The 25234-nt window shown below is 41.6% G+C and overlaps 2 protein-coding genes across 3 annotated transcripts; both read right to left on the bottom strand.

The window, feature by feature from the left end:
• Positions 1–85: 85 nt before the first annotated feature.
• Positions 86–13658, bottom strand: TMEM50B (transmembrane protein 50B). 2 transcript variants are annotated; one of them, XM_054080663.1, is made up of 7 exons: positions 13521–13657; positions 8456–8631; positions 7737–7849; positions 6587–6654; positions 5448–5540; positions 5183–5240; positions 86–2815 (listed from the first exon to the last, which is right to left on the bottom strand). In XM_054080663.1, exons 2-7 carry the CDS (start codon positions 8552–8554, stop codon positions 2770–2772), a joined length of 477 nt encoding a protein of 158 aa, XP_053936638.1. In that variant the 5' UTR covers positions 8555–8631; positions 13521–13657; the 3' UTR covers positions 86–2769. The 2 variants fall into 2 exon arrangements, with proteins under 2 accessions (XP_053936638.1, XP_053936632.1); XM_054080657.1 differs by lacking the exon at positions 86–2815 and adding an exon at positions 2822–4784 and having other exon boundaries at positions 13521–13658.
• A 1991-nt stretch (positions 13659–15649) lies between these two features.
• Positions 15650–20376, bottom strand: DNAJC28 (DnaJ heat shock protein family (Hsp40) member C28). The gene has a single exon (XM_054056634.1). It carries the CDS (start codon positions 19931–19933, stop codon positions 18815–18817), a length of 1119 nt encoding a protein of 372 aa, XP_053912609.1. The 5' UTR covers positions 19934–20376; the 3' UTR covers positions 15650–18814.
• Between the last annotated feature and the right edge of the window lie 4858 nt (positions 20377–25234).

The following is a 25234-nucleotide window of genomic DNA, read 5'->3' as shown; positions in this document are numbered from 1 at the left end:
TTTTATTTGCTTGACTTTTTTTTTTCTTGGGTTTGATACAAGTTGCTTATTTTCTTTTTAAAAAAGATGCTTGTTTATTTGCAAATGACTTGTTCAAGTCCCTTAGGTCTGTAAGTGACCAGGTTCACTGTCAGAGCTGCAAGATGTGGGAGGCAATGCTATACCACCCCTTCCAGGAAAATACAAGACTAGAGTGAAAAAATAGTAACATTTTTTCCAAAAGTATGATGAGGTGGTTTCCTCGTAGAACTAATCTGATCTCTTGCAATTAGGCAACGTGCCAAGATAACACAGTTATCTGAAGACTCAGTCATACTTCAAGTCTGGTAAGAATTTCAAGCCAGCCACAAGCTGCATAATACCTGCTTTTAAGTTCATCCATGTTCTTTTTATATACTGTGCTGTAAACACACCAGAACCCCGGGGTCACACAAGGAACAACCTACATGCGTAATAAAGGACATAGATAAGAAGTCAGTTAAAACATCTCCTATGAATATTTAGCAACACAGTATACAGCTTGTGGAGCAAGCCCTACACTAGGCTTCTGTTAGAGAGAGTTGTTACGAAATATTTCTTATAGTTACACAAATGGGCCAAAGTTAAAAACCCCTTTCCTTAGGAGTAACTCAAGGGTTATCCTTGCATCTGCCAAATGTAGCAGGCCAAGGCATTCCCTAAAATGAGCCAGCCCTGTCCACCCTGGCTTGCACTGGAACTATGTGTGGTTTAAAGTGGACTTGGGGATATTCTGAATGAAGCTTGTTTTCAGCTTAGGATACCAGAAAAGACAACCCTCAAAGGGGTGTCTTCTCTTAGCAGCTGTATAGAGCACATGACCACTCCAGTTGTCTAAAACCAAAAAGGATGGTCAAGAAATGCTTGCAAGAAAGCAAGCTTCTGGTAGGAAACGCAAGTAACCTCAAAAAGCAGCTCTTGCTCTGCTCTCAAGCTGTTTTTTAACCAGGAACATGCATTAAAGCACACCATAAGGGTTCTTGCAGAGTCAAACACTTAGCTTGCACTGTTCACATGCCAGGTGCAAGATACTGTGTGTGATTATAGGCCACACTTGTTTCTCACTTAGTGAAAAAGACACAAACATTTCTAAGCCTCTCAGCAAGAAGCTGACAGACCTGAAAACAAGAACCTTGGCCTTACTTATTGGCAGCTGTAAGACCTGCTTAAAGGACAATACTGCTTGGGTGACTAAGTACAATTACCTTGTGAAGCTCGCTGTTCTGAGAAGGTAAAATAAAGTTTATTGCAGTTTTCTGAAATTGCAACCAAACAGACAATTTATGTACAAGGCTATGATTAACAGCAGTGAATAGATCTTAACTCACTGCAGGATGGTGAAAAACAGGAGGAAGTTAGTCTAGCCAGCAGCACAATTTCAGCTGCAGTATTTGCTTCATATTCTGTCCACTGGAGAGATTCCCACAAGGGAGCAATTAGATGACTAACAGGATACAGTAACCATGCACAGAAGTCACATTCTGCAGTTTAATACCGTTTGGTCAGCAATCTTGATAACATGGAAAGTTATAAAAGCTTTTAGACACAAGGGAGATTCAAACGCTTTAAAAACCACATAGGACTCATCATAAGATAGTCACCGACAGCAAGATGAGCGTACAAGGCCAGTTCAAAGCTATAAAACATCACTGTTCTCCCTTTCTGTATACTCCAACTAGAAGAAAAAGATTTCAACAATGGAAGTGTTCCCAAAAAGCGCCCATGAAATTTAGCAGATAAATACATTTTATCTGGGGCAAGTGACAGTCCTGAAACTGGCAATTATTTCAAGATAAAACCGTTAGCAATAAATACATCTACTATATCCCCCCTTGAAATGATTGCCTTTTAAATAGAAAAGGTAATCGGTAGCAGGATAACTGTTTGTTTATCAGCAAAAAGCTTCCCCTGAAGAAAATTATGCTAGTAACATTTTAAAGACATTAGTCTGACCTTTATTCTTTACATTCCTTAACTACAGCCAGCATCAGCTTGGGGTTTTTATTCTCATATCAGTAAATACATCAGGTACTAATTGGTATCTATTACATTGAACAGCATGAAACGAATTCTAAGGATTGTGGTGCTGCCAAATGTCATTCGTGCTATAGCAATCAGAAGTCAAGAACAGCTTGATTTGCCATGCAGAACCTGCTTAATAAAGGGCCTTGTTTAAAAATTCATCACCTTTTACAAAAAAATAGCTACTTTATATTTTTCTGAGTAGTTATAGAAAAACTCTTAAAATCAGCTCTTACCTCAGCATATGATAGAATTTACTGTCAATAAATACAGCCTTAGCTGGGTCACATCCACGCGCTGAGTACTGCTCCAGGTCACGCAGGCAGCCCTTTCTAAACTGGCTACAGCTCACCTATGCATACAGTAGTGACCCCTTATACAGGGCACGGGCTTCATCCTGCCTCTTCAGTCCAGGCTCCACTGAAGCCTCTGACCCATGTGAAGGTTTGGAAGATCAAGTCTTAGGGGTTGATAGAAACCCATGTATTTGAAGAAATAAGCCTGAAGATTTCGGAAAGGAAGCCTGACATTCCCTTTTTAGGATATATACAGTCATATGTACATATTCACAAATCTGTTCTGTGAAAAGAGGGAGCTTATTACAGAAACTGTAATTTGCCTCAGTTCATACAATTTAGAAAGCAGAACAAGAACAAATAAATGTCAATGTATCTACATACGTAGTACAACATAGCAACTATAGAACAGATGATGCTATACGTGGATCTTTCATCCCCATAACTCTTCCGTTCTTCCAAACTTATAGATCAGAGTACTAAACAGGGGAAAAAAGAAAAAGACATCAGACCATACACAAGGTGGCAAAGGTAATTTTAACAGCATCCTTACAATCTTTAACTATCTATGCTACCCATCAATATCCCTCCAGTAACCTGAACTTTTATTCAAGTCAGTATCTGTTTTTTGTACTTATATTCCATTTACTATGCATTGCCAGAACTATGAGATCCAGCTGAAGTGACTGCTCAAAAAAAAAAAACCTGCCAGCCTCACAGCCAGAGCAGCTGCCTCTCTGAAGGAAAAAATTCTGATATTTAAGAGATTCTAGGACTTATTCACAGAGTTACAGAGCAGCAAGGCTCAACCTGGCATCTAGCAATCAGCTGAACAAAGCATTATACTAGGACAGAATCTAAGCAATTACATTTTTATGAGCAAATCAGAAAGAATATTGATCCCGTGGTGCATAAGTGAGATCCAAATTGCAATTTGATTTCCAAAATTCCTTTTATAAGGTTGGATGTGATTACATGTAGTAATGAATTGAAAAAAATACGGTGAGAGAACAAAACCAAACATGACTTCCTTATTGTTCCTTATGCTTTAATTTTTTTTTTTTTCTTAGAGCAAACAAAAAGGTAGTAATGAAGGGCAGGGTCATACTAAATTATCAGAGAATGAAAAAGGAAGGGCATGAGAAATACTGACACCAAGAACAACAATAACAAGCAATGATAGGTAAAACAAGCGAGACATCTGGGCAATTAACTAGAGCAGAAAACTACTAATACTGCATGTCAAACTAAGTGAAAAAATGGTGAAGAGAATCAAAATAAAAGTTTTAGATAAGGACATTGAGAGGGGTATCATTGACTGATCCAGGGCCAGTCTAAGGAAAGGAGTACACAGTAACAAATGGACTTAATCAACAGTTACTGCCTGAAGTGTGTGGTGGAATAAAAAAAAAAAAAAGACTTTTTTAAAAATAAAAAAAAAAAAGGTTGTAATTTGTCTCATAGTTCATACCTAGAAAACAAATTTTGGAAGGCAAAAGAAAACAAATAAACCTAAAACAGATCTATATACAGAGTAAACAGAAACTAAGGAAAGACACTTTCAGAAACACACAGCAGCTTCAGAAACAAGTTCATCAAACTACTGAAATAAGCCTGAAGATTTCAGGCATGGTGAAACTATTCTCTGAATTCTGCCTTCATCAATACCCCATTTCAATCATGCACAAAACTACAGAAGAGATGTAGTATTTGCTATTTTTTGGAAGAACATAACTGATTTTCCAAACAGGGAAGCTCAGTGGAGCCAGTCAATCTAGTTTGCTGCTAAGTATTTGCTATGATGCCAGAAAGAAAATGGTTAGCACAGTAATTTAAGTGGGCAAGAACTCGCAAAAGTGGAGGTTATATGAACTTTTTCAGTGACTAATCACGGAACATACACTATTTAATGCTTCCACTTTATTTTATTATTTAATAAAATTCATGGATTGCAGAATGCATTATACATATAAAAAGAGTTATCACAGACACAGACATTTCCAAAGTGTCACATGATATACTCAGTATCAAGTGAAATAAAAGAAATTGATTCAAATGTAATATTACAAAATGTACCACCGTGGTCTTAGGAAAAAAAAAATATCACTTGATAACTGAAAGCTCATCCAGTAGAAACAAATCTAGGTGTGTCAGTTATGAGATGATCATAAACTAAATATAAAATAAAATATTTATAAATATAAATTGGTATAAAATAGTCTGGAAAAGGGGAACAGGATCTCACACCTAGTGCTGCTAGGGTACATTGCCAAGGTATTTGTAGTACAAAGATGAAAGCATTATTGCCATTATCCAAAGACATCACTAACATCTTGCCAGAATACTGTCTATACCTTTGGTCATCCACATTCTAGAGATGCAAATTCACTGAAAGCAGAAAGAGCTGGACTAACAGGAGCACGCAGGGAATGAACAGACTCTTGTGGGCTGAGAAGGGGCAAATAGAACATTGTTTCTAAGTACTGGAGCAAAAGGAGCAAAAAAAGTAGCAGAGTTCAAAAACTATTTTTTGAGAAGTAATAGTTTGTTCAGTTTATGCATTGAATAATATCAAACCAGTTCTCTGTAGAAAGTCAGTTTACTCAGTGACCCACAAAGTCTCTCCGGCTTATGTGCCACCCCCCTCAAGTAAAGGTCAAGGTGGGTAATAAATTGAAATGCAGAAGGTCCTGCATTTGCAAGCAGCAAGCTCAACACTGTGGAAGGTCCGAGTCTGGAGCAAGCCACCAGCTTTCGGAACCTATTTTCCAGGAAGATCAATATGCATGGAAGCTGGTAAGTCAGATAACCCTTCAGAAGGAGGGAAATATCCCCAGATAACTTACCTGAAAAATATCAATGCATTTTGGAAAAACACTGCTAATCCAGGGTAAACATTAGTGTCTGCAAAGTAAGTAACAAAGGAAACATTAAAGTTCTTCTGTACTGGAACATGTACTTAAAACACTAATCTTAGTATCATGCTCTGACTACAAAACTAGGTGGTGTGGCTCTGACAAGAACAGACCACACGCTTCCGTTCTTCTGGATTTTCCGTCTTTTGGCTGACAACGAAAGTACTTTTGTATAAGTGAAAATAAACAGACTTACTCTGTGTAACATATGCTCCAAAAAGAATCCACATTGAAGCAATAAGTGAACCAAACATCAACATAAAGCCGATGAAAAGCCAGACACGAGCACCTGTCGGAAATATTAAAATCTCTGAGAACAACATAGATTATTATCCATAGTGACAGATGATCCAATCTACCACTCTCTTATAATACATTTTGTCTTGCTGCAGGCACAAAGGGAAAGGATTAAATCCTGTATCAAGGACGAGATATACCAAAATTTGCCTTCTCTAGTAAACACTTAGTAGCTGGATTCCCTATATTTTAGCAAGCAGACACAACTACCAGATATTTCCCCTCACCTTTAGGGAATGCCTATAACATCTTCTAACACAACTTGGAGCGGAATAATGATGAGGTACTTTGTCAAAGCTATAGTGTTTCTGAGGTAGAGAAATCATTCCAATAGGATATGCAAAACAAATGCTTCCTACGTTTACTTCAGAAAGATATTTTCGCATAGGCAACATCTACCTGCTAGACATTATCTGCTGAAAAAGGAAGATGCCATTGAAAATATTGAACCTGCTCACTCATAGGATAGGAAAAATATTTCTATGCAAAGATTCTCTCAAGCTGATTTATGAATGGCACCCAAAATAGCATCCTATTCTAGTTCAAGAAACAGTAAATCCTACCAGATTTCTAGTGAGGCATTCTACAAATCGCATGGAAACAGATGCTGGGATCCACATGAGAAACAGTAAGGGAGTTACAAATGAAATCAGAGAGAGGACAGCAGGTCCACAGACACCACACAGTAGGTGACATACAAAGGAAACAGAGTGTTTGTGATACATTATAAAATAAGGCATTCTTTAGGAATGGCTGCTCCATAGCCTACCACAGGCCAGAATTTTTTTTTTCTCTCAGCGATAATACAAGATTTGCAGAGGTGCGTTTAGGTATTAAAGATACACAAAAGTAAAATTTTCCTAAGCTGACCTTTCTAACAAAGACAGTACTTATGTCCAAGTGTTAATTTTGTAAAGTTAACTTCACAGATGTTCTCTCCTACTCCTTAACTTCTGATTATTTGCTTAACCACCACTTAGAAAAAACAACACCTAAATAATGTCTTTCAACTTAGCATGATTTTTAGAGTCAATTTACCTGTTCTTCCTAAACATCCATCACTGTAGCTGTCTCCTCTCACCTGTGCATTTGATACAGCATTTATCCTAGGAACAAAAAAAGTGTATACACTTCAGATTAATAGAAAATCAATTAGAAGTTATAAGTAAAAAGCTAGCTTTTTTTTTTCTTAAGATGTAACAAATTCAGGAAAAATTACTTTGCATTCTGTATAGTCAAGTATTATTTCATGTCCCTTAACAGAAGGATTCCAACTGAATTTCAAACAAACCCCGTATTTGTTAGTAAGTTTTACTTCAATGTTTACATTAACCGACCTATAAGATGGAAGAATTGTCTTTTTTAGTGACTGAAATATTCTTGTTCCCTTTCGAACTATTTAAGCTTTTAAAATAACTAAAGCCACTTCACAGGAATAACAACCGCCAGTAACACAGTGCTCTCATGATTATGGTACAAGTTGCTTTCCTTCACAATGAATACTGCAAGTACTTAAGCGAGAGACACCCCGTAAGGAGGGACAATACATTTTCTTAAAATGAGTTATACTGCTGAGGAAAAAAAACCCAGAAACTTTTAGATACCAAATGTTAAAAAGGTCTTGCATATCCAAATGCATCCTTTCTTCTTGCAGATATTGTGCCATTCAATAAAAGCTATTATTTCTCCTTCAAGCCTGCCACATTTACATCTTTATAACAATAGCTATAACACTTCTGCCTCTCTCATTTGAGGAAGTTTTGGGCCAGACAGCTGTAAAAATTATTTTAAAACGGGAAAAGGCAGTCATGTGTTTTATATTGAGGTAAGCAACTGGACAGCATCACATGAATTTTGATCTAGGAATTTAAACATGTATTGTAGAAAGCAACTTGCATAAAGGAAGGTCTGCTTTCTCGCCTTCATCTGACATGCATATGAAAAAGCAATTCACCCTAAACAAATGAGCAGGACAGACAGGACAATGAATAAACAAACTACAATCAAAACCAAAGACCACAGGTGGAAAAAAAAAAAAGGTCTTTACATTGCCATGCAAAAACATACAAGATTACTCATAATTTACAACCAAGTGATTCAAAGTTTTATCATATACCATACTGTCTAGAAAAATCTGTGTTTAATGGCTCTTGTTTATTTTATAAGAATTCCCTTTAGATACACTTACATGAAAAAAGCTAGTGTTGAAAACACCCCACAGGTATGGAATGCATGGTTCATTTGTTCTGGCCTAGGGTAAACTACCGCAGCATCTATCATTATCCACCAGCCTGTGAAAAACTTGAAATAAAATAAACCAGTGTTATGAGGCTGGAAGGGTGCAGAGACAGGCAGATAAAACATGGCAAATATTTATTTATTTATTTATTTGTCTTGTAACAAGTATAATCTATTTTAGAAAGTTATTAGCTCCAAGTCATACTCTAAATCTGCTCGATATGCAAGTTCTACATAAACGGTAACACTGATGTTTTCAGAGAAGCATTTGGGAATCAGTCACATTTTCTATTCAAATTAAATATCAGTGCATGGCTAAATTTCCTGTACAGCTTTAAGAACAAGAACCCAGATTCTAAACGCCTAGGAGATAGACATCATTTGTAACACAGGGGTTCTAATCTACCTAATTATGACAAAAATCCTTGAGGAATTTCAATCTTTTTTAAAGAAGAGATAGCAGAACATCATTATCAGACAAAACTAAAGTTATATGACCTGTAAAAAAGCTGTCTGACAGTTATGCTCAAAAAAAGAATAAAAAAGAAATATACTTGATTAAAGTGCAGTTAAAGAGAGAACCTTTACAATAAATGAAACAAAAAAGTACTTTTATCGTACTTCCAAATTTGTCAACGCAGTTATGATTCACATTCTCTCAAAACTTACCAATACGCCCGCAACTACTGAAGCGATGGCATTTCTTCTTTCACTCCAGTCAATACACTCACACTCTGGCCACCGGAAGTTGTCTAGGAATCCTGCCATTTCCTCAAAGATTAGATCGCCCCTCTTATTTTGTACTTATGCATGAACTTTTCCATTAACAACTGTGTTTGAAATACCTGAAACACAGGCAAAGATGTATTTTAATACAAAATAGTAAAATCTCGATATATTTGACAACTATCATGAGAAATCTTTACAATGTGTGGTTTGTTTTCTTTTTTTTTTATTCAAAAAACAACCTACCTTATGAACATAATTACAAAATAAAATCATCATACAACCCAAAAACCTAAGGTTTACATACAAATATCTGAAACAGAAATTGAATAGAATGTACTGTTTGTTCAAATGTATGGAACTCAAAAATAAAAGCAAGCGAAAAAAGCAGAAGCGAAAAAGCAAATATTTCATCTAAGTTTCATCTTCAAACCACAATCCCCTCTCTGGTATTACCAGTTAAAAAAAGTAGCATACATACAACTGGGCTTCATACACAGACCAGAACTTAGTCTTTGAGTCAGGCCAAGGAATCTTGCCCATATTCCCAGTCCCCAAAAAAGATAAATATAGTGCCTTTATAACATTGAGAAAAAGGCATCAAGTTGGTGAATCAAATAATACCAAGAGTAAAGACTGTCCGGCTTCACAGAGAGAGGATCCCACAGAATTTTAAATAAAGGAAGATGAATGTGCAGTTAATTAGTGTTACAAAGTGACTATTAAAACCACAGAGTCCTCACAGTTTGGTGAGACAGTAGCTATAAAAGATTCCGCACTACATAAGCGTCTTCACACTATAATAAGGTTATCATATATAGTTGGAACATCAGAAAATATTTGAAGTTTTTCTATTTAGCAGTGACTCTCAGCCACTCTTAATGTGATTCTATTTTGCTTCAGTATTATCAACATGTGGATTTACCCCATCTGCCATAAATAATTTCTAGATACTTGTTAAAAGCTAAAAACAGGCAAATGTCCTTTACAATTATGTTACAGGAAAGACAGATGTAGAACAGTTTTCTGATTAGTAATGGTAATTAGAAGTCTACAGTAAGAAGTGAAATATAAATAAGTAAATAAATAACCAAATATATATACATAAATAAATAAATAATAAAGATAATTATTCTACACTACAAACACAGGCCACCTCCTATGAACGAGATAAAAGTTTGTCCTCTTGAAACCAGCTCTGGAAATCCATCCACTGTGATGATGCTACCTTAAAGCATTAAAATGAATCACTCAACTCCAAAATAATAATTTTACTTTTGTACAGCATCTGTATGGGCTCAACCATACAGTTATTTTCCTAGACTACACATTTAACTAGCAATTTTCAGATCCTTAATCTTTCTACAACAAAATTGCCGCACTGTGCTGTTACAGATTCATGACTGCTCCTACAGCCTTTCCTTCTTTTCCACTGTTATAATGGCTCCATCTGTACTTCATTTGTTCCTCTTCAAACCCTGAGGGCACCTCTCTTCCTCACCCTGCAGTAATCCATTCCTTCCCCTCGCAGCTCCTCACCCACCACACTGGAACACGGTGGTGGTTCCCACTGCTGTTGTCACTACAGACCACGCAGGTCACACACTGCACGCCGCTGGCCACAGGAAGCAGTCAATACACAAACATGCTGTGCTATTTCTCCTCCCCACTGAACACACTGGTGGTTATGTCAAATCTACCAAATATATTACCTTGCCTATAAACATACTTTCAGTCATTTTCAGAATGACTGAAGCTGTGTTTCTTCAAAGCTGTATTTTCCTTTGGAATTTTTCCCATTTAAACAGTAATAACACATGTAAATAAAATCACCTCCTTCAAACATCATGTACAGTTCTACTGCAGTTCAGAAAGCAAGTCAAGAAAAGCCAATGGCTAAACCAACTTCAGATACATCAATAACAACAAAATTATTTTTCACCCTGTACTTGGATGCCATCCAGAGGTACCTCCACAGGCTCAAGAAATGGGCTCACAGGAACCCCATGAAGTTCAACAAAGGGGAATGGCCAGTCTTGCACCTGGGAAGGAATAACCCCACAGATCAGTATGTGCTGGGGGTTACACAGCTGGATAGCAGCTTGGCAGAAAAGGATCTAGTGGTCCTGGCCAAATCAAGCACGAGCAAGCGATGCACCCTTACTGCAAAGGGTAATAGCATCCTGGCCTGCAACAGGAGTTCACCAGTAGGCACAGGGTCCTGCACATGGGCTGGGACAATCGTCAGTATCAGAACACGCTGGGGGACAAATGGAATGAATACAGCCCTGTGGGGAAAAACAGCACATGAGCCAGCAACAAAGCTCATCAGAAAGCCAATCATATCCTGGGATGCATAACAAGAAGCAGGTTGAGGGAGGCGATTCTCCTGCTCTTCTCTGGCAAGACTCACTGTGTTCAGCTCTGGAACAAGAGCACAAGACTGGACCTGTCAGAACAGGTGCAAAGGCGGCCCACAAAATGAGGGACTTCCATTTGGGAGGGCTGGAACACCTCTCCTATGAAGAAATGCTGAAAGAGTTGGGGTTGTTCAGTCTGGAAAAGAGAAGGCTCTGGGGAGACCTTATTGCAGACTTTCAATATATGAAAGTAGCTTTTAAGAAAGACAGGGAGACTTTTTACCAAGACCTGCAGTGACAGAACAAGAGGCAATAGTTTTAAGCTGAAAGAGGGTAGATTTAGATTAGATTTGATAGTATGAAGAAATTCTTTACTGTGAGGGTAGGGAAGGACTGGAACTGGTTGCTCAGAGACGACATGGATGTCCCATCCCTGGAGGTGTTCAAGGCCAAGCGGGATGAGGTTTTCAGCAACTGGATCCTGTGGGAGGGAGGTGTCCCCACCCATGGCAGGGGGACTGAAACTGGATGATCTTTAAGGCCCCTTTCAACCCAAACCATTCTGTGATTCTAAGTTAATGTTCCCTAGTACGTAGTTCTCAACACCTCTAGCAAAGAAAGAGGAAAATAATAAGCTATATCTCAACTGCGAAATACCAGCAACACTGTGAAGCTGAGATGCCAACAAGACCACAAGAGCTGAGGTTTATCCTCACATGGGTTAATGTGGATACATACATAGGTTTTATCCCAAACGTATCCTACTACAGACAGAACCACTCTAATGAAGACACATACTTTCAGCAGACTTTCTTACCTGAATACAAGTACAAAACTCACTCTTCTGGTTAAACTTTTACATCCACATACCTCACAGCAAGGAAACAGGTAAAACACATTGCATAGGTGTCCTTCAATGCCCTTCCTACAATCAGTCTCCTCCCCTTTTCCCAGAGCAGACAGGCTCTCCCACTGTTCTCAGAAAAAATTTCTCACATCCAAGAAACAGAAACACAAGAGTGCTTGCAAGAACAAACGGGTGACTGAAGAACTAACAAGGACAGTTAGAACTACTGTGAAAAAAATACTTGGTAGATGCTAGCACTCAGGTTAGAACAACAAGTACATTATTCAGACAAATTAAGTGAAATGAAAACACAAGAATCGGAGCTCAAAATTTCCATCTGAAAACCAGTTTCTCTCTCCCAAAATGAATCGATTTCACTTGAACAAAACACTAAAGCAGTTGCAAGAAAATACAAGTCCTGCACAAAGCAAACTGTCTTAAGCTTTGCAAAGGCCTTGGAATATTGTCAGCTTAGCCAAGAATGGATCCTCCTGTTTCCACAGGGGGAAGCAAAAGACTGACAGAAGGAAGAGAAGAAATTTAAAGTCAAGAAGAAAACTCTATTTTCCTCGAAGAAGACAGCACTGTCCACATGCAACCGATCAGAAAAACACACACTTTCCCCATATATTTATACTACAAAAAGGTATTTGGCAGAGTCACTGCAAGAAAGTTATGTGAAGATTTCTATCAAGTCCACTGTGATTTTTTTAAAGGGGGGGGGGGTGTCTTTAGACCACTCACTCACTCCAGTAGCTGCATGGAGTTTCACTTTCAGTTTCCCAAATAACCTAACAGAATGCTCTATCATCTAGGTTAGGTGTTACAGTAAGACAGAAGGAGGAAAAAAGGAACCTTCAAATAAACTTAAGACAAAAATAAGGCTGTGTGGCAAAATTACTAATTGCCTTACACAGATCTGTGTGATGGTCAGCCCCAGAGCAGCACAAGCACTGTCTCCAGCAAGTGTTCTTTTACAGTGCTATTAAGGTTTGAAGTCCTGAGAGAGGCATAAAGGCAGATCAAATCTGCAATTACCCATTGGCCTATTTTTGCACTGAAGTATACACTACGTGCATCAATATTTATTTAATGGGTTTAAGTCACCACAGGGATGATATAAGGCAGAGACCCCAAGCTGCTATCAAAGTCCTGACAGAAAGCAGCATCACTTGGGGAAAACAGTATTTTTTAAAATATTTCATCTGCAGACCTCAAACTCTCTGCTAAGCACCACCGCCTCCTTTCCCAAATGTGAAAAATCATAGAATGGCTTGGCTGGAAAAGCCCTTTGAGAACGTGAGTCCAACCATACCTGTCCACTACTGAACCATCCCCGAGCACCTCATCTCCCCCTACTGAAACACACTGGGATGGAGACTCCACCGCCTCCCTGGGCAGCCTCTGCCAGTGCTTGACAACAGCTTAAGTGAATAAATTTTTCCTCATGTCCAATCTGAACCTTCCCTGGGGCAGCGTGAGGCCATTCCCCCTAGCCCTGTCCCCTGTCACTTGGGAGAAGGGACCAACCCCCCTCCCCCCCTCCTCTCAGGCAGCTGTAGGTAGCGATGAGGCTCAGCTTCCTTCTCCCCACGCCGAGCACCCCCCGCCCCCAGCGAGCCCTGGCGGTGCCCCCGGGGCGGGGGACACCGGGCACGGCCCCGCGGCCGAGGGGGAGGCTCCGTGTGGGGGGAGGCTCCGTGTGGGGGGAGGCTCCGTGTGGGGGGAGGCGCGCGCCCGGCTGCCCCCTCCCTCCCCCGCCCCCCCGCCCGCGCAGCAGAAGAGCGGCGGCCGCACGTACCCCCCTGTCCTGGGCCAGGCTCTTCCGCGAGCGCGGGCAGAGGCGCACACACACCCCGCAGCGAGGCGGCGCCCCGCCAATGGGAAGGCAGTGCTGCGCGTCACCGGGGGAGGGAGGGGGAACTGCGCAGCGATTGGCCGGCGTGGCTGCGCACGCCGGCGGCTGGGGAAGACGGGCGGGGCGGTGATAGGCCACGCCCCTTCAGCCTGGACTCGGTTATAAGCCCCGCCCCCTTTCTTTCCAGGCGGGGCTTCTGTCCTCATCCCACGAGCCCAGGACAGGGAGGCGGTGTTGCGCCTCCCATACTGTGATGTATCTCCTCCGCCACAAACCGCTCAGTCCTACGTCTGGTTTAATAAAAGTGGGGTTAATAAGCAACTCTGTGTTTATAAAAATAGGATTAATAAGCAACTCTGTGTTCCTTCTGGCTGCTTGGGAAGAAGCATCTGCATTATTTGACAACTGGTGACAGTCCTTAGGGCAGGGAGTCCCAGCAGATGGACACATTGGAGAGGTGGGCAATCGCCGACAGCATGGAGCTTAAAAAGGGCAAGTGCCAGATTTTGCACCTGGGACACGGCACCCCTGGATACACACACAGACTGGGGAGTGACAGGCTGGGGAGCAGCCCTGTGGAAAGGGATCTGGGGGTTCTGGTCGACAGCAAGTTGAACATGAGCCAGCAGTGAGCCCTGGCAGCCAAGAGGGCAACCGTGCCCTGGGCTGCATCAGGCACAGTGTTGCTGGCTGGTCAAGGGAGGTGGCTGTCGCACTCTACACTGCACTGGTGTGGCCCCACCTTAAGTAATGGGTGCACTTCTGGGCACCACAGCATAAAAAGGGTATAAAGCCGCTGGAGAGTGTCCAGAGGAGGCCACAAAGTTGGTGAAGGGTCTGGAAGCCATATGAGGAGCCGTGTGAGGAGCATCTGGGGGCACTTGGTCGTTCAGCCCAGAGGAGGCTGAGGGGAGACCTCATCACAGCCTACAGCTTCCTCACCAGGAGAGGAGAAGCAGGCGCTGATCTCTTCTCTCTGGTGATCATGAGGATCCAAGGGAATGGAAGGAAGATGTGCCAGGGTAGGCTTAGGTTGGATATTAGGAACAGGTTCTTCGCCCAGAGGGTGATGGAGCACTGGAACAGCTCCCCAGGGCAGCAGTCACAGCGCCAAGCCAGTTGATATTCCAGAAGCATTTGGACAAAACCCACAGACACATGGTGTGAATGCTGGGGTTGTCCTGTGCAGGGACAGGAGCTGGACTGGATGATTCTTGTGAGTTCCTTCCAACTCAGGACATTCTATGATTCTGTTTCTTTCTGACTTCAGGATATTTTCCAGACAGCTTCAACACAGCCCAGGCAGCAATTGCACCACTTGTACCCCACCCTCATTAGCAGCTTGCTGATGCTCATGTCCCTCCTCCTCATTCCCAAATGCAGGAAGTGAGCATGGGCAGGGCTGAGACGGCAGGGAGCCCTGCCCAGCACCACCCACCTGGGATCTCTTCATACCTGTCATGGTCAGGGAGAGCCAAGAGTGTTTCTACACGTTCCAGTTCCACAATGGATGCGACCAGACTTCTGCCTGCAACGTGGTTTTGAATGTGCCCCAAATGGATGAACTGACCCCTGCTTTCTGACTCTCAGAGAATTCCCTTCATACTTCCCATGTATAGGATTCAGTTCTCTTTTTCTAGCCTTCTGGCCTATTTCTTGTCAAAGCATTGGAAGGAGCTACAGCACCACCAGAGGTACCTTAAGAAAGAACCACCTGCTCATAAAATACAGATTGTAATCTATTATAAAAGATTCGATGTCAAGATTTCACAGATACTAAGGGAAAATGCAATTGAATTAATTTAAGTATTGAAGTTAGAAAAGTGATTAGTCTTGAAAATTCACACTGTGGTAAGATAAAGTGCAGAGTCAGTCTGAAAATTGAGAAGTAGAAATCTAAGCGTGGAACAGGATAAACAAAAAAAGAGGAAGGCATTTCAAGGAAATTGCTCAAGATAAATGGAAAGCAATATGGGGCACTCAGTAAGAGAAGGAACACTGTGAGAAAGGCTTATAAAGACACAACCAAAGGCCACAGAATATTCAACTTTAATTAAAAGCCAGTTAAGCTGTGACCCCACGAAATCTCACTCAAATTTAAAAGTTGTACTCAAGCTTTTCATACGACCATGACATCCTTGGATAGGCCATTCCGCATTTCTGCATCAAAGTCTCATAAATTGTACAGGGTTTAGAAGATGTTTTCCGTGCTTTCTACTCTACAGCAAACCAGTTCTACCAGGTCTGGATCTGATCCAGCTTCTTCTGAAGCAGGTCCTCCTTTCTCACTCTACCTGGCCCAGAGAAGAGGCTACCCACTGCACAGAGTATCAATAGGAACAGTTGTTGCTTACTTATGATACTCAGAACCATACCACATAGAAAAAGTTTGTGATAAAACTCTTGCCTTGCTGTTCACTGAGAAGGCTTATAGCCAATTTTTTTTTTTTTTTTTTTTTAATGCAAATGTAACTACTTTCCAACCTCTATCCCTGTTAATACACGGGCCATCACCTTCTCACCCTCACCTGGAAGGATGACATGCCGTTTTTGTTCCTCCTAATCTTCTCTCTGCTTTCCAGGCCTTCCTTATCACCCCTCCCAGCCCCACTGAGGCAGGTACACGTTTGTTTGCTTGACAGATGATCTCAGCGGTGGGAAGGTAAACACTGTGGTTGCCACATCCCAGAGAACACAACTGGCAGGGAAAGAACTTTGAGAGAGACACCACACATCCCCTTCTCCTCCACCGTGGCAATTTTTCCTACTAAGAATAAAGATTTTGTCCCTTACAGCATGCTCTGCTCTTGCTTCCTATGCCTTTTATTCCTTTTCCTCAGAGCATTTTCTGTAACGCCATGTGCATCCCGAGCGCCATTATTACTCTGGAACAGGAAGGTATTCAGCAGGCCTCAATTTTTACAGCGCATGCAGAATCTCTTCAGTTTATAGGACAGCCTGAGACATTATTTCAGAGAGCCTGCAGATGTACATCTTTTCCTTTCACTGGAAAGCGCTAACATGTATTATTGTATAGCTTGGTAACAAGGCTTGGAAGACCCATCAGACTGTTGGGCAAGAAATGGACTCCTCACTCTGAGAAAAATTGCTACCTCAATAAATATTTCCTACTAATAAATATAAATAATATTTTGCCTTTGTACTGAGATGCCATCGAGATAAGACTTTCAAACAACATGGTAATTAGACCAACACATAGGGACTTCTGGGAATAAGCAAACATGTATTTGTATCTGGAATCAGCAATGATTTCATCCTTTTTGAGGTCAGTAATACGGTAACAGTTATTAAATTTAAATTAACGGACTAGTGTCAGATAGAAAAATTCCTTCTGAAGGCCATTTTCTCCTGGGTTCCTCTAATTCATATGCAGTACTCTGCATAACTTGTTCTAGAAGCAGTGACTAAATGCTGCTCTTAAGATTTTGTGAGCTCAGAGCAACTAAAAATAGACCATCCCTGCAAAAATACACTCCTCCACACACCTGGGGAAAATAAAATTTTATTTTTTTTCCATTATCAATGCCGTAAAAGTTGAAGAAGTGGATTTCTGTGCCTGGCAAATTTTCATGATCAACAGTGTAAGGCTGATTTAAAGTGCCGAAAGTCAGGCCACATCTACTCCGTTTAAAACCAAGTAGCTTTAAAAGGAACATAAAAATCACTTCCTATGCTGAATCATCTGTCATGACAACTGAAATGCTTAAACTGCTGATACTTATCTCCATTGTGAGCCAAAGTGGATTCGATCAAAGCTGGGTTTATTGCTGTCTGGTTTCTGTTTACTCTTGTACAATGAATTTGATTTGCAATTACCTCTTTTTATCTGTCACTAAGCAGCAACTCAGATTCAAATCCAGTAGATCACAATGAGATTCAAAATCTGATTTTTTTTACAAGTCCTATGTCAAAAAACATCCATAAAAGTATGTTTAATCCATAGATTTCATTAAAAGCAAGACTGCAGAAATAAATCATTGAAATAAACAGACATTCATACACACAGCTGCCAAAACGAGTGAGGAACAAATGACATTTCAATTAATCCATTCTACCAACAAATATAAATATTGTTGTGCCTGCAAGACCTCATCTAGTTGAGCAAGAGCACAAAGACCAAAAGCAGCACATGCAGTGTTACCTGCCCAAAAGGAAATGCATTGACCCGGGCATCTGCCAAAGGATGGCTGTGATCATTACCAAGCTTTAATTTCTGAAACACTGAGAGTGGAAATTCCCCACCCGTGGGATACCAGAGCCTTTGGGACATCCTCCTACAGACTAGCAGGGTACAGCACAACTCCAGCACAGGTGGAGACAATGACAGTCTGTGTCACAGAGGCACAAGTGAGGAAGGGGGCTCACACAGATACCAACATATCCACCGACACCTTTTCATTCACAAAGTCTCCCAGGAAAATCAGATTGTGTGGGGAGCCAAGAGATTACTAAAGATAAATAACCCTTTGGCATCATAGAGATCTTCCCATCCCTAAGACACTGCCCCGAAACTTTAATAATAGTATTGCAATATTTCACAATAAGTTCTTTGATGTCAATATTCTAAAATATTTAAATGGTAAAAGTTGAAATTTTTCAAAATTCTCTCGCCTCCAAAAAAAAGCCCTGCAACTGTGGTATAGTTTGGCCATTATTTGCTCAGATGCTTTCCAAGACCTCCTTCTGTGATAAAAATGGACTTCTGCAGAATGTACAGTCCAAGTTCAGACTTCCAGAACCTTCCCTGTATTCCCATTTAATTTAACCTTGAAGACATGAACATACTTTTTAAAAAAATTAATGAAACCTGTCAACAATTTATGAGCTGTCAACATATAAATAAGCAAGAATAAAGGTTGAACTAACAGGGACTTTTTACTTCCACTTTGTCCTTATAATAGTTTTGTTATGCTTCATCTTTTGAAAAGGTAACAGACTGTAAAAGTGATTATACTGTATGCTAAAGCATTAATGTTGATTTAAGCAGAAGTAAAATGAGCTGCAAGGATAACTGAATTTACTTGTTCCTTAACAATATTTACAAATAAATCAATAGAGCACCTGCAAATTCACACTAGACAACCCAGATCCTTGTAACTGGTGTAACAGTGGACAGCTGAATGTTGCATTATTAGTGTACCTGTAATTTCCCTAAGGCTACAAGTTTCATTAATAAAGTGCATTCAAATCTCGACAAGACAGGTGAATTAGTATTCTTATTTCAGTTTAAGGTTTAACCACTTAAGCAGAGATGACTTCCACCCAAACCTTTCAATATTGTCCTCCTCGTTTTCCTTTGTGTCTGAATTAGAAGCCTCTCTGTTTGCCATCAAAACTTCATAACTCTTTTGTGCTCGAACAATCTCTTTGTCTGCACTGAAATGCACCATTTGCCTGCTCAGAAGAGGAACAACTAAATTGAAGCTGTCAATTCTTTTGTTTAATTTCCTGATATCTTCTATAAATTCCTCACAAGCACGATTCCATTGCTTTTGCCTATATGGCGTCATTTGTCCTCCAAGGTTACTTCTAGCTTGCACTAAATTCTTCCTTAACCTCTCAATAGTTTCCCGTATCTCCTTCTGCATCAGGATCCACTCTGGCTGGTATCCATTGTCTATCAGAATCCTGTTCAAGTTGTGAGTCATAGGGTCGATATGGGGACAGTCTGAAAATTTCTGCAAAGGTTTTCCTTTGCCACTGAGGTTGTCAAAGTCTCCTTTTGCCATCGATTCCTGGATGAGGTCCTCAACCAACCGTTCAACTGCCTGAGTTATTTTCACCTTTTTGCTCTGTTTCACATCTTTGGCTTTCATTAGGTCAGTCACAGCATACTGGCTTTCAAGTCTCTGCTTACGGTACTCCAACACTTGTTCAGTAGCACGGTCTACTCGAAACTGCATGTACTGCTTTTCTCTTTGGCTTGGTGTTCCAAAACCTACGCCTTCATAACTCAAGTAATGTCTATGCTGTGGTGCATTTGATTTGAACTGATCTTCCTCCTCTTCATTAGTCTCACTTGTTTTCTTTTTGGTCGTCACATCGCTGAGCACAACTCTGTACGCTTCTTCTACTTTCATAAATGCTTCGGAATCAGCTGTGGCAGAACCACTATCTGGATGGTATTTTTTGGCAAGACTTCGATAGGAGTTTCTGATATCATCAAGGGAACATCCTTCCTCAAGCTCAAGAATTTTGTAAGATTCCTTGATGTTGCTTTTAGGTTTGTAACCCGACAACATTCTGCTGCCACAAATATAGGGAAACAGCTTCACGTTTCTTGGAATCATTGCTTGACATACCGTTAAATGATGCCCTATGTTGTTTGTCAGCATGACACTGCCACTTTATATTTCTTCAGATGCAGCTACATTATAAACAATGACCTATAAACACATTTTTAAAAAAATTCTGTTAAATATGCTTTCTAAAAGAATTTGCATGAGTTAAGTTTTACCTCTAACTCATTATATTATTTAAAGAAATCCTTACAGAATTTCAGAACAGCATACAATCTTTTCTTTTACAAACTGATATTGAAACTTGCATTTCTAATTAATTACTATTGAAGTAGTAGCATTACAATGTAAATGAAAATCTATTCACAATGTAAGTTTCCTCCTGATATAGCAACAGTAGCATAGGTTTGTTTTGCACTGCAGAATTCCCAAAAGGCCAAAGCTTTATTGCCTTCCTGCAAACTCAGTGCAATGTAAACTGGAAATATGCTTTATGTTGAGTGGTAACTGATGAAACAAACCTCTCCCTTTTCCTCTATACACCTGCATTCAGTGATCAACTGAAACTTCTATTCAAATACACCAATGCCTCAAGATCTACTGGTGCGTTCCTGAAGGATTTAATTCTGGTACCCTTTTGGTTTTTTGCAGTAACAACTGAAGTAGCATTCAGATTATGGATTCACTTAGATTAACTCTTGTATCCCAGCAGCTCTCTCTCACATCCTAGTGGCCAATCTCCTTTGTCTGTGCCAGGTAAGGTTATAAATCTGGAACTCAGAAGAGATCAATAGCAGACAGTATCTCATTCTGTCAGGAATACCAGTGCTCCTGAGTGATTTTGGGAAACAGCAAAAGGAGCACCTTTAGTAAATGACAACATAAGTTAATGAAAATTCTAAGACAAATGCCGCATACGTAGTGCTAAAGAGTCTCCTTTCACTGATTTGTGAATGACTGCAACAAATCCTTTGCTGACTTCCTTTCCAAACAAAAATACTAGGTTAAATCAAGGTTAGATTTAAAGAATAAATAGTGTCTATATACTCTGCATATCATAAATGGCCCTTCTACACTAACATATTTGAAAAGAGAAGGGAAAGGACACATACTTGGGACTGGGTGAAAGACTGGCTCAACCCTGAATATTTTCAGCTCATTTTTGTCCAGAAAAGGTATTCAATCATCAACCTGTGGTTATTACAATGGGGATCCCCTTACTTTTTTTTTTTTTTATGATACAGATTAGTGACTTCTCTCTGTCTAGGTAGTTGGTAAAGATAACAATTCGGTTCCATATGGCCACAAAAATACATGTAACTACTACTTTCATGGAAAGACCAATGGATGCACTTTTGAAATGCAACATACTGATAAAAAGCAGACTTTCTCTTAACTCTGTAGACTTGATTTTAATGTATTTGTGCTAAACCCAGTATAAAACACTACATACAGCACTCACAGCTGCTGGCTGTGGAGATTATTCCCCAGCCATTTGAGTTCAGCTCCCCGAGGTGGGGCTGGGTAAGGGGAGAATCAGACCACCCCACCCCCCGCTGCCCCCTAGGCAAGGAGGGAAGCAACATCAAACAGTACGCCAGGCCCTGGCGTGCTCCCATCCCCTTCCCTTTCCTCTTTCTCCTCTTTCCCTTCCCTCCCCCATCCCCTGCCTTGCCTTCCCTTTTCCTGCCTTTCCCAGCCTTACCTTTTCCCTTTCTCTGCCTTGCTCCTTTCCCTCCCTTCCTTTTCCTTTTTCCCTTTTCCCCACCTTGCCTTTTCCCTTTCCCCTTTCCCTTTCCCTGCCTTTTCCCTTTCCACTATCCCTGCCCTTCCTTTCCCTCTTATCTTTCCCTGCTTTTCCCCTTTCCATTTTGCCTTTTTCCATTCCCTGCCCTTCCCTTTCCCATTTTCCCTTCCTTTTTCATTTCCTTGCTCTTCCCTTTCCCCTGCCTTTCCTTTCGCCTTTCCCATTTCCCTTTCCTTTTCTTTTCCCTTTCCCTCCCTTTCCCTTTCCTCCCTTTCCCTTTCCTTTTTCTTTCCCTTTCCTTTTTCTTTCCCTTTCCTTTTTCTTTCCCTTTCCTTTTCCCTACCTTTCCTTTCCCCATACCCTTCCTTTCCCTCTTCACTTTCCCTGCCTCTCCCCTTTCCATTTTCCCTTTTTCCGTTCCCTGCCCTTCCCTTTCCCATTTTTCCTTTCCTTTCCTTTCCTTTCCTTTCCTTTCCTTTCCTTTCCTTTCCTTTCCTTTCCTTTCCTTTCCTTTCCTTTCCTTTCCTTTCCTTTCCTTTCCTTTCCTTTCCTTTCCTTTCCTTTCCTTTCACCTTTCCCATTTCCCTTTCCTTTTCCCTTTTCTTGCTTTTCTTTTCCCGCTTTTCTTTTCCCTTTTCCCTTTCCCCGCTTTTCTTTTCCCTTTCCCTCCCTTTCCCTGTCCCTGCCTTTCCCCTTTCCCTTTCCTCTTCTTTCCCTTTTCCCTTTCCTTTTCCTTTCCCCTGCCTTTCCTTTCCTTTTTTCCCTTCCTTTCCCTTCCCCCTCCCCCCCCCCCAGTGCGGCGGGCGGAGCCGCTGTTGCCGGTGGGGGGTGGGTGCGGGAGTGTCTCAGTGCAGCCGCTACGGCCCGCAAAGCGCGGCGCCCCTCCCCTCCCCTCGGCGCCCCCTCCCCTCGGAGCCCCTTCCTCACCTGCTCCCCGCCCTCCACAGCGACGCGCTGCGCAGGGGGCGCGGCCCGGCAATGGGGGAGCGGGGGGAGGAGGAGGGGCGGCTGCTGTTTACCCTCCGCTCAAGGGCATCCCTTGAGCGAGCGGGCAGAGCGCGCCGCCCGCCAGCGGGGGGAGCCCGAGCGCCGCCGCCGCGCGCGGGCACGTGACAGGGCGGGCAGGATGGGCGGTGCGCGCGGGGTGATGTCACGGGGAGGGCGGGGGAGGGCGGGGTGGCTGTCTGCGGCTCCCAAAATGGCGGCGGGACTGGGGTGGGGGAGTCCTTTGATGAGGGTGCGTGGCGGGCGCAGCGTTTCCTGATCTTTAGTGACACGTACACTTACACGTGTACGCCCTAACCACTTCTTAGCTTGCTTGCTTCTGCCTGGATCCCACCTTAGTACTGAGAGCCTGTAGAAATTCGGATCAGACAATCACAGAACGACATGGGTTGGAAAGGATCCCCCAAGGATCATGGAGTTCATCATCTGACACTGCTCAGGGCAACGGCAGCATTCACACCGTGGACCTGACGGCACTGTCCAAATGCTTCTGCAATATTCTTACCATACAGGAAGCAATTACTCTTTCAAAAAGTGGAATATCTTTCATTTAAGCTAAAGAAAAGTTTCATCCAAGTAATTGTAGTTTTTGAAAGTCAGGCAGAATGTCCCTCTGACAGCGTGTTTTCTTTCAGTCAGAGTTTCTCCAGACGCTGTTCATTCTTTGGAGATGATCACGCCATGTGATCTGTGCTGAGCAGCTGTGTCTACGGCAATCCCCTCTGTTTGCAGCCTTTCCTATCTCCAGTGCGGGGTCAGGCAGAGCTGGAGCCAGCTCCAAATCAGCAAGGGATTAGACTGCTATGAAGTTCATAATGACCTTAAGATTATGCCTTGGAAAGAATAGAATAGGCATAAGGTTTCTGGGAGAACGGATCCCTTTGCATGTGAGTGGGAAATATGTCCTGTCCTAGCTTGTATCTCACTGCACACGGTGGATGGAGATCGCTCCCCTGTGTTGCCCAGCCACGATAAAGGATGCTGCTGTCTAAAACTCTAAAATGAATTTTAGAGAGTTTGTTTGCCAGCATTTTCAGTATCAGTTAGGCCTGGCACCATGGCTGTAATAATGATTGCTTAGAGTAACATGTGCGATCTTGTATGTTTGAGTTGCATAAATCAAAAGAAAGGAGTACTTTGTGACTAGAAAGCCGGAATTGGCCAGCTGTAGGAGATCAGCCTTGAAGAAGGGGAACATGTTGCAGGACGTCACCTTTGACCATGCATGCTTAATAAGCGAGTTAAATAAAAAGAATAGTTAGAAGAGACCCCTGAATACCACTAGAGTCCTACTGGTAGAAATGGGGCCTTGAGCAGCCTGGTCTGTTGGGAGGTGTCCCTGCCCATGGCAGGAGGGGTTGGAACTGGATGATCTTTAAGGTCCCCTCCAACGCAAACCATTCTATGATTCTGTGATTGCATGAAATGCACAAGTGTGATGAGTATGCCGTCATTAAGATTAGCTCCAAGAAATAAGTATGTAAAGCCTTTCTGAGAAACAAGATACATATGCATTTAATGAGAAGATAAAAGCTCTAGTACCATGTGGTGTGCATGTTAGGTGGAGTTATTCCCCTGCATGTCCAGTGTTGTATAAAGAATGCCTACTTTCTAAAACTCCAAAAAGAATCTTAGAGAGTTTTATTTTGATCAAAATTTACGGTAACAATAGGTGACAAGATCCCCTAATACATACTCATTAAGTTACACGGTTCTGAAAAACTGTTTATTTTGCTCTTTGACATTATTAGTTAGGGTAAAGATGGCCTTCAAATTAGCCCTAAACCATCACAAATTCATCTTATCTGACACTCCTTTTCCTTGAGGAGACACAAGTTCCCAGCCTTGAATTGATTAACTTCTGAGTTTATTACTTTCTCACAGCTCAGACAACTCAGTGTCTGCCTCCCTTAACACGTGTCCAGAGATGTCAAGGTGCCTTGATCCGATGTTGGGATATAACAGAAATCTATAAGATGAACAAGGCACTGAATATCTTTCTTATTCTTTCAGCCTAGAAGATAAAACATTTTCTTTTAGCACCCCTTGGGTTACAAGCTGGCATTTCTTGAGGTCACCCAAAAAGGCTGTGCCAGACCCAGAGCTCCTGGCCTCAGCTGCGTAGGTGTAGGACGGGTGATGCCTGGTGGGTTTTCCTACAGCCTCTGTGTGTGGTATCAGCTGGCTGTAAGGAAATGGAAGCTTCAGCTGAAGAAGCCCCAAACCAAGGGTCCCAGTAGATGGAATCATATAATCATGGAATGGTTTGGGTTGGGTTGGAAGGACCCTGCAGATCATCCAGTTCCAACCCCCTTACCATGGGATTGGACGCGTTCCACTGGATTTGGTTGCTCAAAGCCCCATCCAACCTGGCCTTGTACACCTCCAGGAATGGGGCATACATGACTTCTCTGGACAACCACTACGGAAGATAAATAACAATTTCTTTGCTCCCTAAACACTAGCACCTATTATTTCAAACAAACAAACATATAACCAAACAAACAAAACAAAAACAAAAGAGAAAAAAAACCCTTGCGTTTTTTTATTATATTAATGATGCTTGGGGGAGCATGGCTGAGCATACTGCATTTACAGCCAGTGAAATGACAGCGTTGATGTCTGAAAGGAAGCAACAACTGTGT

This window comes from Cuculus canorus, chromosome 1, assembly GCF_017976375.1.
Source record: "Cuculus canorus isolate bCucCan1 chromosome 1, bCucCan1.pri, whole genome shotgun sequence".
Lineage (NCBI taxonomy): Eukaryota > Metazoa > Chordata > Aves > Cuculiformes > Cuculidae > Cuculus > Cuculus canorus.
The sequence above is the reverse complement of the archived record's forward strand: the minus strand, read 5'-3'. Positions and strand labels throughout refer to the sequence as shown.